We start from the raw sequence: 16,763 nt of genomic DNA on the forward strand, positions 1-16,763 counted from the left end.
TAAATGTGCGTTACGATCGTTCCCCGAAGTTCTTATATCGAATATGATACTTTTGGAAAACTATATTTAAGGTAAAAATTGCCTTACGGGTGTCAACTAATTGCATTTTCAAAGCAAAACTGAATTTCATCTAGCTAGACCAATTTCCACGGACTATGCGAAAAAAAACTTTAACACGCGGTTCATCAACCTAATTAATCATAATTCGTCCACTATTTCTTCGAAAGCATTGTAAAATCAGAGTCAGCCATTCCTGGGTCTGTAATCCTACTGTACCAGTAGTATTATTTTTTATATCACTATTAAAAGCTCTTCTTCTTCTTCTTCTTATATTAGGCCTGCTGACCTGTTCTTAACCGATTTTGAGCTTGTATTCGTAGCTGTGACGTTGACTGCCAGCTATCTCACCACCTTTTAAAGGGCCTTCCTATTGGTCTCTTGCCTGTTGGCTTTGAATCTCTGGCTATAAGGGCGCTATTCTCTGGATGTCCATTTTCGTCACATGCTGATTCCACTCCCGTCTTCTCTGTCTTCCCCACCGTACTATGTCTTGTATGTTACAGAGATATCTTATTCTGTCGTTCGGTATTCTGTCTCTGTGTTTTCCCCGTTATTGACCTCAACGTTCTCATTTCTGATGTTTTCAGTATTAAAAGCTATGTCTGAATATTGTCTGGTCGTGTTGCTTTCTTGGTTCTTGCCGATTTTGTGGCATGAAGAAACTTGGCATTACCCTCTACGTTTGGCCTGGCATCTTTAAACAGTTCTGTTACATGTTTACTAGTTTATCAGTACTAGTTTTCTCGGATTATCCACTAGAATTATTAATGGTTTTCTAATTATACAAGACAATAATTTCCCAAACTTTTTTGTGCACAGAACATGCCATACCGACTTTCGAATTCTTTAATTAACGAACATTTGTCCGCCACCTACTTCTCTTTTGCGATTCGTATTTTTTGTTTTGTTCTTTCTTTTCGGCTTTATTCTTGGATTGTATTTTTTGTTTCAAAACTAGTCTAGTAACAAAGAAGATATACTCTCATAGAAGAAGAAGAGTTTGAATGGAATAGATGGTCACGTTTATTTGTCCCTTGAAAATACCGTAGTCATTGTCAGGCCACATGCACCTACTCAGTAGGTGCACAAAATCCTATGCTGAAACGTTACAGGGCAGTACCCTTCTAAAGCCCATTCTTTGCTAGTAGTCTGGTATTTCTTCTCTCATCCATTGTTTTATCTTGTGACTATTTGTTACTCTTTCGTCTTCTAGTAGCTTGGTCATATGTTCACAAACTCTGAACGTGTGACATTCTTTTGCTGGTGTTATCGTTATCTGGTTGATCCATTATTTCATCCTCAGGATTGTTCTAATTCCCGTTGAAACTTTTTTTAAAAGAATTTAGACTATAATTTTAATATATCTCTTTGTTCTGCCAGTAGGTTTGTTCCAACTCGATACGAAACCGTTCTTGAATCGTTACGTGCATGCGCAATAACGAATTATTATATACTCGTAAGCGTTAAACAACGGTTTTGTATCGAGTTGGAACAAACCTAATATATCACCCTCTTTGTCTTAGTTTTATTCTAGTTTTAAATTCCTTTCTGTTTCATTGAGTTTTCGGTTAAATTTTCTAATTTCTGCTCTCTTATTGTTGATTCCTTTAACTAAATCATATCAGTTTTAATTCTACCTCCTTCTTCAAGTTTTTTGCAAACATTTATTTTATTACGGCAATAGATAAAGCGAATAGTAATCATGTAGGTATGTACTTATTAGTTGTTGCTATACTAGGACAGTTGCGTTCGCGGGTACAGTGGACACTTACTTAATATAAATAATACCGTTAATAGATAAATATACAAGGTATATTTACTTTTAATTAATATTAATAACTAATTATTAAATTATACTAGGTAAATATACCTTGTATATTTATCTATTAACGATATTATTTATATCATTTTAAAGTGCGCATGCGTTTTGCTGCTAATTTGTCGCCAACTAGTCGCCGACAGGCACCCACGAACGCACTTTACTAATTCGACATTCAATAAGGCATGCAGTGCACGTAAACAACTATTTTAGTTGTTAAAGGTGTTCAAAATTTATCTACTCGTTTCATAGTAACACTACTTATATTATTAAAATCACTATCAGTTTTTCTCTTTTCTCAATTATTAGTTTTTATTATATAAATTATTGTAATCACTGAATACATAGATAGTGATAAATTATCCTATTACTTAAATTAATGAATAATTTACGCGATTATACAAGTAACTGTTATCCAAAAATATTCAAAAACTGAACGAAAAGGCCACATCTACAGGGTTATTGATTATTGTGATAAAGCTCAGTAGATCCGCTATAGTAATAGATAGTAATATAACTTAATAACAAAAATTGTTGCCAACTTCGGGCTTCACATTACAAAATTAGTTAGAATGTTACAGGGTGTTCGATAACATAGTGGCAGACCAAACTCATGATTTTTTAAATGGAACATACTGTATTTTATTTTATATTCGAAATCTTCTTAACTTCCCCATCACAAAAATATAAAGGTTTGCTATGTTATACTGGGTATTTACAAAATTATAACCAATTTTCTATGAAAATCGTAACAAGTTCAACTCCCTGTATAAATAAAAATAAGCACAACAGCAATGGTCTATTAATGCCATATTTTTTTATTTATTGTCAAAATTTATAAGAATTATTGATATGGCTAATTTTCTTTATATCGAATACAGGGTGAGCCAAAACGCAAGTACATTATTTTCTCAGTAATTTTAAATGGAACACCCCGTATTTTATATCACTATCGAAAAGTACCATTACCGTACTTTAATTTTTGTATAATATTCGATATGTCTAAATTTGTTAGTATTCGAGACATTTTCATTTTTCAGAGCAAATTATTAATAAGGTACTATCCAAATTCTTCGAAATCGTAAGTACGCCATGACTGAATTGCCTAAAACTGACGGTTCACCATAATTGTTTGTGTATTGTGTTATTAAATAGTTAAGATGAATTTCACTGTTGATGAAATAGTAGATATGATCTGGAATTGGGAGAGTGCAATAAAAATGCGTTATTATTAGTAAGAATTTATAATGAACGGTTTCCTGAAAGACAACAAACTACAACAGCGAGCTTTGAAAAATTAAGGATTGGTTTTTAACCGCACCGGTTCAGTTATTTAAAAAACACCCGACGAACAAAAAGTACTGTAAACGACGAAAACGAAATAACTGTGTTGCTGGCAGTTACTGAAAATCAACCTACAAGTATACGAAATATTTCCAAAGCAAACGAACTAATTTACTACCCTGTGCAAAGAATTCTTGCAAAAAACAGAATGCACCCTTACCTACCGCATTCGATTGTACCAAGAATTAATTCAGGAAGATTCTGAAAAGAGAATATTATTTTGTGAATGGGCCTTAGATAAAATCAATTGACAGAGAGATTTCTTCGATAATGTACTATTTGGAGATGAAGCTACGTTTCATAAAAACGGTTCAGTTAATAGGCATACCTTTATTATTAGGTTAGACACCTAATTAATAATTGAGGCCATGAGAGCCAGAGTGGCCTGACTGATTTTAACATTACTTTACATAATAAAAGAAAATTATAAAGAAGCTATCAATGTCCGATTGTTTTAGTAATTGTATGTTCACCAATAATGATTCTTACTCAACATAAAACTACTAAAACAATCGAACATTGTTAGCTTCTGATCAAATTCTTTGATTATGTAAAGTAATGTTAAAATCAGTTAGGCCACTCTGGCTCTCATGGCCTCAATTTGCTCTGAAAAATGAAAATATCTCGAAAACTAACGAATTTGGACATAGGGAAAAATTAAAGTATCTACGGTAATGGTACTTTTCGATAGTGATATAAAATACATCTACAATTTCTAAGAAAAGAATGTACATACTTGCGTTTTGACTCACCCTGTATTACATATAAAGAAAATTAGCAATATCAACCATTCTTAAAAATTTTGACAATCGACAAAAAAATATGGCACCAATAAACCACTGCTGTTATGCTGATTTTTATTTGGGGGAGGGAGCTGAACTTGTTACGATTTTCATAAAAAATTTGTTATACCTTTGTAAATTCGTGTATAACATAACAAACCTTTATATTTTTCTGATGGGAAAGTTAAGAAGATTTCGAATAAAAAATAAAATACCTATAGAGTGTTCCATTTAAAAAAACATACGTTTGCTCTGCCACTATGTTACCGAACACCCTGTAACATTCTAACTAATTTTGTAATGTGAAGCTCAAAGTTGGCTACAATTTTTGTTATTTACTTTTATTGCTATGTATTACTATAGCGGATCTGCTGAGCTTTATCACACTAATCAATCACCCTATGGTCCTGATGACGACATCGCTGTCAGCTAATGTTTACATTTAGTGCATAGCTTATGCGAATAAACTGTAACTTTTATTTTCCCTGACATTTTGCCAAGCCCCAGTAATTTACACATTTATAATGTAATAAGTTTAAATTTATTTTGTTTCTTTCAGTGGATATGTGAGAAACAATTCAACCTCCAAAAGAAACGTGCTCTCTTAAAATTCTTCATTGATACCTTCATTGAAATAGCAGAGAAATGTCTCACAATTTCGTCAAAGAAAAATACTTTGTTCTACATAAAACAAGCTTATTACTTGTCCACAATTCTTCGCGAAGAATGTGCAGCATTTGCAGGTGATGCGTACGAATATAATGAAAAAATTTTCGAATTAGAAGCAAAATGTAACCTGTTGGAAAAAGAGCAAACGGTTGATGAGATCAAGGTCGAATTCGTAAAGAATCCAAAGAAATTGAATGCAAATGTTAAACATGACAAGGAAAATAGTGTAGACAATGGTAGTGTTCCCCCAAGGAAAAGTGTTACTTTTGTTGAAGTGCACAGTTCCACATAATATTAGTGTAGTTGTTCCATTAAATCTTTACACAAACGTCATGATTCATTTGCAAACAAGGTATAAGTGAAACACTAAGTGAAACGTACGTCGATATTTAATTATCAGTAGTAATTGCACAAGAGCTCTAAAATTATTGAATTTTTCCCTAGTGACACTTTGACAGTTTTAATTTCACGAGCCGAAAGCGAGTGAAATTATGTCAAAGTGTCAAAAGGGCAAATTAGTACAATTAAACAAACAGTTGTTATAAATATTAATTTGACGGTTGAAAGTCATCACTTTTATAATTTTTAAAACATTAATTGTCATTAATGTCACTGAATGTATTTTTTCGTAGCAACGAAGGGCATCTGACGTAATATACTTGACGACGGGAAATTATCAAAAATTATCGATTTAATTTAGATTTCTGTAGCTTTCTATTGGTCATAATCTCCTATGAATGAAATAATCAGTAGTAATTGCACAAGAGCTCTAAAATTGTTGAATTTTTCCCGAGTGACACTTTGACAGTTTTAATTTCACAAGCCGAAGGCGAGTGAAATTATGTCAAAAGTGTCACGAGTGCAAAAATTATATATTAATTTTAGAGATCGAGTGCAATTTGTTGCGATTATTTCATGAATAAAACTGTTCAAAACCAAAATTGTATTGTAATTTATTTATGTAAGTACAAATTAGTACAATTAAACACACAGTTGTTATAAATATTTTACTGTTGAAAGTCATCACTTTTATAAATTTTAAAACATTAATTGTCATTAATGTCACTGAATGTATTTTTTCCTAGCAACGAAGGGCATCTGACGTAATATACTTGACGACGGGAAATTATCAAAAATTATCGATTTAATTTAGATTTCTGTAGCTTTCTATTGGTCAGAATCTCCTATGAATGAAATAATCATTAATATATACTGTCAATGTAATAATTAGGAAATGGCTTTTATCGTTGGACGTATTTTATAAAATTATATTGTACATTTATACTTAACTTGTTATAATATATTTAACACAATATAAGTTTATAAAATAAACACAATGTAAGTTATAAATTCCAATAAACACAACAAATGCGCTAATGTCACTATCACTGAAAGTGATACACGTCAAAATTCATAGTAAACAAGGTATCAAAGACGTGCCGTATCGTTTATCCTCGTTTAACTTATTGTGGTTTCTAAGGACAAGCGGTTTAATTTTGCAATACTAGTTTCTGTGAGTAAAAAAGAGACCTAGTATAAAAAGTAATTCGTGAATAATTTCATGCATGTGTAAAGACATAAGATATAATGGAAGAACTATAACAGATGTGATGATAATGTCTTAAAACTGAATATGTAAAGTTTGGTCGTTTAAAACGATTCTAGTAATAACTTTATTATAAGTCGATTCGCTAACCTAAGACACAACTGTCTACACTACAATCACAATAAAAATTCACTATATAGAAATAAACAAATCAAGACACGTTGAATGTTCGAGGAGCACTCCCAAATCATGACTTGGGAGTGCTCTCGTGCTTATTTATTTCTATTGCATCTTTATTGTGATTGTAGTGTAGACAGTTGTGTCTCAGATTAGCGAATCGGCTATAGTTATGTATTATAGCAATAACTTTATAAGTTATTATTTATATGAGTTTAATGTTATATTTATACAGGGTGTTTCATTGAGAAACGGAAATACTTTAATGGTGAATAGAGGTCACCGAGCCGGTTCTAGGTGTACTACATTTTTTGCCCTACCGACTTTTATAATCGAGTTACAGGGTGTTTTATCGATTTTGCCCATTTCTTTCCTAAGCCGTAACTTTAGAACCACCCTGTATATTTTTTTGATATTTGGTACACATATGTCTCATTCAAAATCCAAACGACTGACATACTTACTATAAGAAAAATCCAGGTCCGGATTAACAAAAAATTATAAAGTAATTTTGACCTTAAAACAACACCCTGTATATTCAAATTTTGAAAATCTGTTTGCATATTTGAAAAGAGCACAAAAAAGTAAGTTTAACGGTTTGCTTCAATTTTTCGGCCAGACAATTTTATGACTTTAATTTTGAAATTATATTGAATTTTTTAAGAACTCTGACATGAAAAAGAAGATATTATTAACTTTTAATTATAAATTATTAAATTTAATAAATAAATACTCATTCTAAATATAATCAATACTTATTTAGCACATTGGAACGATTCAATTACTAAACGACCTAAGAATCCAGGTCCGGATTAACAAAAAAATATAAAGTAATTGTGACCTTGAAACAACACCCTGTATATTGAAATTTTGTAAATTTGTTTGCGTATTTTAAAAGAGCATAAAAACTGCGTTAAAAGGTGCATGTCAAATTTTTGCGCAGATAATTTAATTACGGCAATTTTGAAATAATATTGATTAATTCTGTCAAGGTCACAAGAAGCTGCCAGAAAACTGAAGAACAATCCCAAGGTAATTAGAAATCGATTCGAAATCTTTTAAAACGAGCAAGGAAATGCATCGAACAAAATGGCGGATATTTTGAGCAACTGTTATATTTCAAATATTTTTAATTTATGTTAAATTGTTGAATTGTTTAATCGAATTTTTTTTGTTAGATATAGCTGTTTTTTAATTCTTTACTAAATCATTAAAATATCCCAATTCTCGCAATTTTAATTTTTAATGATGTGCATACAGCTACAAGTCCAGAGAATATATGAAGCCAACGTAGTAAATAAGTATTAAGTATTTTTAAAATAGGTATTGATTCATTAATATTAAATTATTAAAAGTTAATAATACCTGGTTTTTAATCTCAGAGTTCTTTAAAATTTCAAGGTAATTTCAAAATTGATGTAATTAAATTAACGGCGAAAAAATTAAAATTAACCTTTAATAAGAGTTTTTATGCTCTTTTAAAATGCGCAGACAAATTTTCAAAATTTCAATATATAGGGTGTTCGTTCAAGGTCACAATTACTTTATATTTTTTTGTTAATCCGGACCTGGATTTTTCTTGTCACTAGTAATTTGGTCGTGCCAATGTGGTAAATAAGTGTTGATTATTTTTATAATGAGTATTTATTCATTAACTTTAATAATTTATAACTAAAAGTTAATAATACCTGCTTTTTAATGTCATAGTTCTTAAAAAATTCAATATAATTTCAAAATTAAAGCCATAAAATTGTCTGGCCGAAAAATTGAATCAATCCATTAAACTTACTTTTTTGTGCTCTTTTCAAATATGCAAACAGATTTTCAAAATTTGAATATACAGGGTGTTGTTTTAAGGTCACAATTACTTTATAATTGTTTGTTAATCCGGACCTGGATTTTTCTTATGGTTAGTATGTCGGTTGTTTGAGTTTTGAATGAGACATGTGTACCAAATATCAACCAAATATACAGGGTGGTTCTAAAGTTATGGCTTAAGTAAAAAATGGGCAAAATCGATAAAACACCCTGTAACGCGGTTATAAAAGTCGGTAGGGTAAAAAATGTAGTATATCTAGAACCGGCTCAGTGACCGCTATTCACCGGTAAAGTATTTCCGTTTCCCAATGAAACACCCTGTATAAATGACAATAAAAAGAAATCCTTCATTGATGCGAATGACTACTAGTTAGTTTTTTTGTGGGAAAAATTGAATAAATATTACATGTATATTAGACCAGTAAGGATTTGTTTTTAGGTGGATGTGAGAGGTGGCATTCAGATTTTTGCGGATAAAGTTAGGTGATAACTTCGTTAATAATAATTGATTTATGCTCCTTCTCAAATATGCCCGGAACATTAATAAAAAAAAATAAAATATTTAAAAATTTCAAAAAATTTCGTTTTTTTTTCTACTTTTTTTCCTTGTAACTTTAAAACGATTCATTTTGGAACAAAGTCGTATAGGAATAAAACAAAGATAATTAAATTTTCTATCAGATACGATTGGTTAAAAATGTCTTAATTTATCACCCTTGCGGCAAAATAGCAATAAATATCAAATAAGGGGGCAAGACAAGCCTGTCCTTATTCAATGATTTTCCATCACTTAGGTTACACTTGGAACCCTCCTTATTCGCTTAGAAAATTTTTGTAATGTGCTAAAACCGTACACCAAATTTCATTAAAATTGACTTACTAGATTTTGAATAATAATTTTGCAATCTAAACTTTTTTTAAAAAATTAAAATTTTTTAAAATCTTGCACAACAAACACTGGAACATACAAAGATTTGTCAATTTTTTACATATAAAGAAGCACTCCACCTATCTAAGCACTTTACAGAATTGAAATCGGATTGTTTAAGCAGCCTCAGCAATGTTTTAAAGTTATAAACAATTTTTTGGCTTATAAACAAATTTGTCCTGAGGCCAGGAGGGGGTGCTACGGGCTCCTTTATTTAGATGGACTTACCCAAGATTTTTATGTATTTTTTGACCCGTAGAACATGATTTTTTTGGGTAACAGTTGATCCGGATGTCGATAACATTGTTATAAACAAAGAACTTGAGGAATTACATAACATCGATTTTTCGCAAAATAAAACATTTTTTTGTATTTCTTGGGTAATTCTAAGCAAAAAATGTTCTTACAAGTTTTTTCGTAGGATGCATAGTTTTCGAGATAAACGCAGTGGAACTTTCAAAAATTCGAAAAATTGCAATTTTTGAACGCGAATAACTTTTGATTAAAAAATAAAATAGCAATTCTGCTGACAGCATTTGAAAGTTTAAGTCAAATTATACCGGTTTTAATTATTTGCATTGCTAAAAATTAATTTTTTTATTATTAAACAAAGCTATTTGTTTATAAGCCAAAAAATTGTTTATAAGTTTAAAACATTGCTGAGGCCCCTTAAATAATCCGATTTTAATTCTGTAAAGTGTATTAGATAGGTACAGCACCTCTTTATATGTAAAAAAATTAGACAACTTCTAAATGAACTTTTTGTTCAGAAAGATTTTAAAAAATTTGAACTTTTTTAAAAACATTTAGATTGCAAATTTATTATGCAAAATCTATTAGGTCGATTTTAATGAAATTTGGTATACGGTTTAAGTATGTTACAAAGAATTTCCTAAGCGAATTACTAAGGTTCTAAGTGCCACCAAAGTGGTTAAAAACATTGAATAACAACAGGCGTATTTTGCCCCCTTATTTTGTATTTATTGCTATATTGCAGAAAAGGTAATACGTTAACGACATTTTTGACCAGTCGTATATCATACAAAATTCAATTATCTTTATTTTATTTCTGTACGACTTTGTTCCAAAAGAATCGTTTTAAAGTTATAAGCAAAGAAAGCAGAAAAAAATGGACGTTTTTCGAAATTTTTAAATATTTTAATTTTTTTATTAATGTATATAGATCATATTTGAGAAGGAGCATAAGTCAATTATTATTACTGAACGTGTCACCTAACTTTATCTGCAAAAATCCGAATGCCACCTTTCACATCCAAAAATAGACGTTTTTTCACAGACTCTTACTGGTCTATATACAGGGTGTCCCGAAAAGATTGGTCATAAATTATACCACACATTCTGGAGTCAAAAATAGTTCGATTGAACCTAACTTACCTCAGTACAAATGTGCTCATAAAAAAAGTTATAGCCCTTTAAAGTTACAAAACGAAAACCGATTTTTTTTAATATATTAAAAACTAATAGAGATTTTGTATTGAAAATGGACATGTATTATTCCTGTAGCAATAGCATTTTAAAACAAAATTATAGTGAAGCTTGTCCACCCCATAAAAATTATATGGGGTTTTGTTCCCTTAAACCCCCCCAAACTTTTGTGTACGTTCCAATTACTTCATTAATGTGATACCATTAGTTAAACACAACGTTTTTAAAACTTTTTTGCCTCAGTATTTTTTCGATAATCCAGTTTTTATCGAGATGTGGCTTCTTTTTTAATATATTTACATAAAAAATTTATGGGGGTTTTGTTCCTTTAAAGCCCCCAAACGTTTCGTTCCAATTAAACTATTATTGTGGTACCATTAGTTAAACACAGTGTTTTTAAAACTTTTTTGTCTCTTAGTCTTTTTTTGACAAGTCGCCTTTTATCGAGATGTGGATTCTTTTTCAAAATATACCTAAAAATGCAAATTATAAATAAATTTTCAGATTATTAACAGGTCTCTATAATCGTACTTAACCATATACAAATATGTGGTGGATTCGACAAATATTCAAAATATATCGATAAACACTGGCTTATCGAAAAAGTACTAAGAGGCAAAAAAGTTTTAAAAACATTGTGTTTAACTAACGGTGCCACAATAATAATTTAATTGGAACGTACACAAAAGTTTGGGGGGGTTTAAAGGAACAAAACCCCCATAAAATTTTTATGGGGTGCACAAATTTCACTTTAATTTTTTTATAAGATGTTGCTGCCATAAGAATACCACATGTCCATTTTCAATAAAAAATCCCTAAGAGTTTTCGATATATGAAAAAAAATCGATTTTCATTTTGTAAGTTCAAAGGGCTGTAACTTTTTTTTGTGCACTACTGTATATAAGTAAGTGAGGTTCAATCAACTTAATTTTGACCCCAATATCTGTGGTATAATTTATGACCAATCTTTTCGGGACACCCTGTATATTTCCAACTTTTTTATTTTTAACATCTGTGTTGATTACAGGCGCCATGTGATTTTACAATATCACCTTGTAATAACATATATGTAAAACAAATAAAAAATAATCGAAATGTAATATTTGTGTTCTACAATCTAGTTTGTATTTTGATTAGAAGATACTTAAGATATGAACGCACAAGCAACACTCTTTATTTACGTAATACTGTTTTGTTTATGTCATTGTTTATTATGTACACTAAGTTACTCAAAAGTATGTACATACACTCCAACTTTAAGGCCAACCAATAACTATAACAAAAACAATGCTAGAAAAGATAAATACATTGTATTTGGATAGGTTTTTATTCAACTAAATTTATTTCCTTTATTTATTTAACTAAACTTCTTTCCTTTATTCAACTAAATTTAGTAGAAGATATTTTTTTCAATTTTTTAAGTATTTATGTGCAAATTTACAACCTGCTGTTGAAAGCTGTAAATAAACGTATTTTAAAATACCGGGAGAAGCCATCCCAGTGTTTTTTTAACCTTCTTCTGATCTGGTTGAAGGTAGAATTTTCACAATTTGACAATTCACTTTTAACTGCAGTGTCTTTTTAAAGAACTAGTGCTTTAAAGTAGCATTTTTAACGCTCCTATGGAGTGCTAAAAATTGCATTTTTAACACGGTTGTAGAAAAAAAAGATATGCGATAAAATAACCACTGACCTACCCAAAATGACCGGTACTAGAAATTCGCAAGTGATGAAATCGATTCATATGTGGAAGATAAATAAACGTACCAGTTTTCGTTTTTCGTTTTTGGGAAAATTATTTTCAAATATGAAAAAAAGAAAAATTTTCAAATCGATTTTTTTGAACCGTGTATATTACCAACTTAAAGCAACAGTACTTTTTAGCACTAGGATACCTCACAATTTATTAACCCAGTGTCAAAAATGCTTAAAAGTTAAAGACAAAAAAAGTTATGTGATAAAATAATCGTTACCCTATCCAAAACGGGCGCCTATGACCGGTAGGTCAGGTATGGGGGGGGGGTATGGAGAGAAGGTTATGAAGGTATTTAAAAAAACTAATTACAAGACGCAATCTTCAAAGAGCTCTAGCTCTCTTAGGAAGCATTTTCGGAGTAGTTGAACTGAGTTAAATTGTCTTGAAATTATCTGAGGAATCTCTGGTCTTCGTTTGTCGGGAGAGTTTCTGGACACATGTATAAAAGAAGTTTGTTTTCCGAAGAGAGCTGTGATATGCGATTTATTTAACCAACTCATTTATCGTATTCTTATAAATATCTACGTTTCTTTTGTTGAGATGTGTGCCTTCCAATAGAGTTTTTGATTAAATGTCATTCCCATTTCACTTATAATAATTGTTCACTGGTATTAATATATTATTATTGTTCACTGTAATCGTGGGGCACATGATTAACTTTCTATCTGTTCGTCAATTCTTGTAGAAGAATCTGTTGTAGATTGTAAATTCTCTGCTGCTACTTGGGAAGGGGTGTTGTCATCAGAGACATGTTAACAATAGACCAGGCTAGTTATATGCCACTCAATGCATCGGGGTGTAACGCCAATATCAAGTACGATAGTCTAGCTATCTTTGTCTGTCGTGCGAGTGTGAGCGTATCTACCATGAGGTAGGAGTAATGGAACGACACTGACAAGAGGCGGTGGCCATCATATTCTAGAGACAGAAAGCTAAGCGCCGGTAGAGAGAGATTTTCCGGTTTTCGGACCTGGGCCCTGAGCACGCCAAATAGAATTCTGTTTTGCTGATGTCACTAAATCGAATTTCACAATGCAAGAATCGACTGCTGCTAGGCAACGTGACGTCACTAAAATAGAATTCTATTTTGCGTGCTCCCACTACTGACCTAATCTACTTACTAGTTATTATATCTATGGTTGTCATCTATTGATATTATGACGGTGTCATCAGAAATCATGGCAACTGTGGTAGTATTTGTCTTAAGGATAGCATCTGTGTACCTATATGAGATACAGGAGACGACCAAGGATAATTTTATAAGATAATAGCTTCTTTGACTTAAAAGTGTCGAACTGTATGATTTTAATAACACGTGGTGAGGTGTGGGAAATAATGATTTAAGGTTAAAAAGAAGACCACGCTGGGTTTACGTACAGAAAGGTAGAGGTGTATATATTTCTTTTTTCGAGGTATGCTTGAATATGTTAAGAATTATATGACACTGTTGCAGGTTTGAATTAGCTTTGTGGAAACCACACTGGTTTGCTAAGATAATTGAATTTATTTCAGTGTCTACGATTTTAGACGTAACTCGTATTCTCCTAGTTATAGTCTTTACATGATGGTATGTATATGGTGGTGATATTTGTTTTTCCTTAACAGGTTAACACTTTCAAGTCCGCCGACACGGCTCCCGTGTTCATCCTGTTATCAATCAGGTGCCACCGACACGACTACCGTGTTTACATTTCAACAATTTTCCAATGATTGTATAAAAGTGGCACATGAGGCAAATATCAGATATTGGCTTGGAGCTGAAAGCCTCGGTGTCCGATTTGAAATTCACCGCGTGGCCACGGCGGACACCGGTGTCCTCTTGAATTTAAAGTTTTCATCATAGTCTTGTCGCCAGGGGGGGTACAACGACCTCCTTTATTCAGGTGGACTTACCCAAGTTTTTTTTATGTATTTTGACCCGTAGAATACGAATTTTTTGGGTAACAGTTGATCCGGATGTCGATAAGATTGTTATAAACAAAGAACTTGAGGAATTACATAACAGCCACTTCTCGCAAAACAAAACATTTTTTTTTATATTTTTTGGGTCATTCTAAGCATAAAATGTTCTGACAAGTTTTTCCGTAGGATGCACAGTTTTCGAGATAAATGCGGTTGAACTTTCAAAAAATCGAAAAATTGCAATTTTTTAACCCGAATAATTTTTGATTAAAAAATAAAATTGCAATTCTGCTTACCGCATTTAAAAGTTCAAGTCAAATTATATCGGTTTTGATTATTTGCGTTGCTAACAATTTATTTTTTTTATTGTTAAACAAAGCTATAAACACCTAGTGCTTGAGTAATGTTTTCAATGATCTCTCATTTAAAATCGAACGAGTAGGTAGAGTAGGTACAAGTGCAAGCGAGGCAATTTCTACGTAGCATGCGTTAAAACGCATGTATTAGGCACGGAAAACACTATGTGTTTATAGCTTTGTTTAACAATAAAAAAATAAATTTTTAGCAATGCAAATAATCAAAACCAATATAATTTGACCTAAACTTTCAAATGCGGTAAGCAGAATTGCTATTTTATTTTTTAATCAAAAGTTATTCGGGTTCAATTTTTGCAATTGCAATTTTTCGATTTTTTGAAAGTTAAACCGCGTTTATCTCGAAAACTATCCATCTTACGAAAAAACTTGTAGGAAGATTTTTTGCTTATAATGACCCAAAAAATACAAAAAAATGTTTTGTTTTGGGAGAAATCGCTGTTATGTAATTCCTTAAGTTCTTTGTTTATAACAATCTTATCGACAGCCCGATCAACTGTTACCCAAAAAATTCGTATTCTACGGGTCAAAATACATAAAAAAAACTTGGGTAAGTCCATTTGAATAAAGGAGGCCGTTGTACCCCTCCTGGCGACAGGACTATCATCCTTACCCGGCCGCGAGGACACGATTGTTGTTTTAACATAGGCATGTGTCCGCTATGGCCCTGCAATATAGAACGTTGACCAAGGTTCAAAACCGTATAAAATCGTGTCTTCGCGGCCGGGTAAGGATGATGAAAAATTTAAAATCAAGAGAACAAGGTGTCTGCCGTGGCCCAGGCGGTGAATTTCAAATTCTTTTTCTTCTTGTGAGCATTTCTGGACCGTTTTTGGTGTTTTGTTGTTTCCTTTCTTTAATATTGTGGAATTCCTGGCCATAAATAACGATGGATAATCTTTTTTTTTTCAAAATATTTGTGTTAAACAAGTGTTTTTTTCACACAAACAAATTGAAAAGTCTCAGATGCAGAATTCACCACTATAATAAAATTAAAATGGTAAATAGTTATTTAAATCTGAAACTTTTCGTGTTGAAAGTTCTTTCTGGTACATCCTTAATCTACGACTTTTACAGTTTATAAGACCGCGGACCAGGGCCGCTTTATCCATTAGGCAATATAGGCAGTTGCCTAGGGCGGTAAATTATGAGAGGGCGGCAAAAGCAAAAATACACAAAAATGGTACATGTTGAAGGGCGGCAATTGACCTAAACGCGGTCCTGCCGCAGACGACGAATATAGAAAACAAAAAGGACTCCACTATATGCAATCACATTCCGATTTCATTCGTCTAGGAAAAGGACCGAAAGAAACTTCCTAGTACTCAAATTTGAGTAAAGATAGAAAAGTAAAAGGGTTTTGCTTGTTTTGGATTCAGAGGGATGCACAATTGCTGGACAGCTGTTTCCACCATTTCAGGCTTCCTCAACAGCATTGAAATTCCCATTGGGACGCGAGAAGTGTTTTTATTCCTGAAAGGCATTTTCGTTGGAGCAGGTGTTTTGGGCTTTATCATACCTCTAATAATTTGATTATTCCCTTTTTGACATTCACGTTATGTTGCTGTTTAAGATAATTTATGAATCTGTTGGTGTGGGTTGGTTTTCTGTAGACTTAAGTTATACGTCCTACATTCTCCTTTGTGACTCTAGAATGAACACATGCAGAAATGGTAGTGAGTTGTTATTTTTTTTCCATTGTGCATTTGATTGATTCTGCTTTATAGTTAATGTCTACCAAAATTGTTCATTTCTTCTGGTTCATAAGATAAAATGGAGAACACATCATCTACTTATCTCCATCATACGATTAGTGTTTGTTCAAGTTTGAGCACAATTTTTTTCTCAAATTCTTCCATAGTATATTTGCTAATATTGAAGATAATGAGGAGTCCATGGCCAATCCAAAATCTTGTCTAGACAAGGATCTCCTAGGCGACAATATAGTTTAGTCGTCTCAGGCATATGATATTCATTTAAAAAAAAGCTCTGGTCTGTGAGGACGAAATTTAAATACCCCATGGTAGCAAACGGGTTAAGAATCCCTGTAAGAGACATAGTGATACCACCTTTTGATGTTACTGCGCCAGTGATTCTTTCATTATTTTTTGTCTCTGTATATGTAATTTTAATCATTTTAGA

General features: G+C 31.9%; 2 protein-coding genes across 2 annotated transcripts in view; one reads left to right on the forward strand and one right to left on the reverse strand.

Annotated features, from left to right (window-relative positions):
* Window positions 1-12,071, forward strand: part of LOC114336165 (uncharacterized) — a 49,327-nt gene extending 37,256 nt beyond the window's left edge. Inside the window, exon 4 of the mRNA XM_028286494.2 lies at window positions 4,565-12,071. Coding sequence (XP_028142295.1) covers window positions 4,565-4,966 — 402 coding nt within the window. The 3' untranslated portion in view covers window positions 4,967-12,071. The remainder of the gene's footprint in view (window positions 1-4,564) is intronic.
* Window positions 1-16,763, reverse strand: part of LOC114336164 (CAD protein) — a 206,016-nt gene that overhangs the window by 95,982 nt on the left and 93,271 nt on the right. The window lies entirely within an intron of this gene.

The sequence above is a fragment of the Diabrotica virgifera genome, chromosome 7, assembly GCF_917563875.1.
Source record: "Diabrotica virgifera virgifera chromosome 7, PGI_DIABVI_V3a".
Lineage (NCBI taxonomy): Eukaryota > Metazoa > Arthropoda > Insecta > Coleoptera > Chrysomelidae > Diabrotica > Diabrotica virgifera.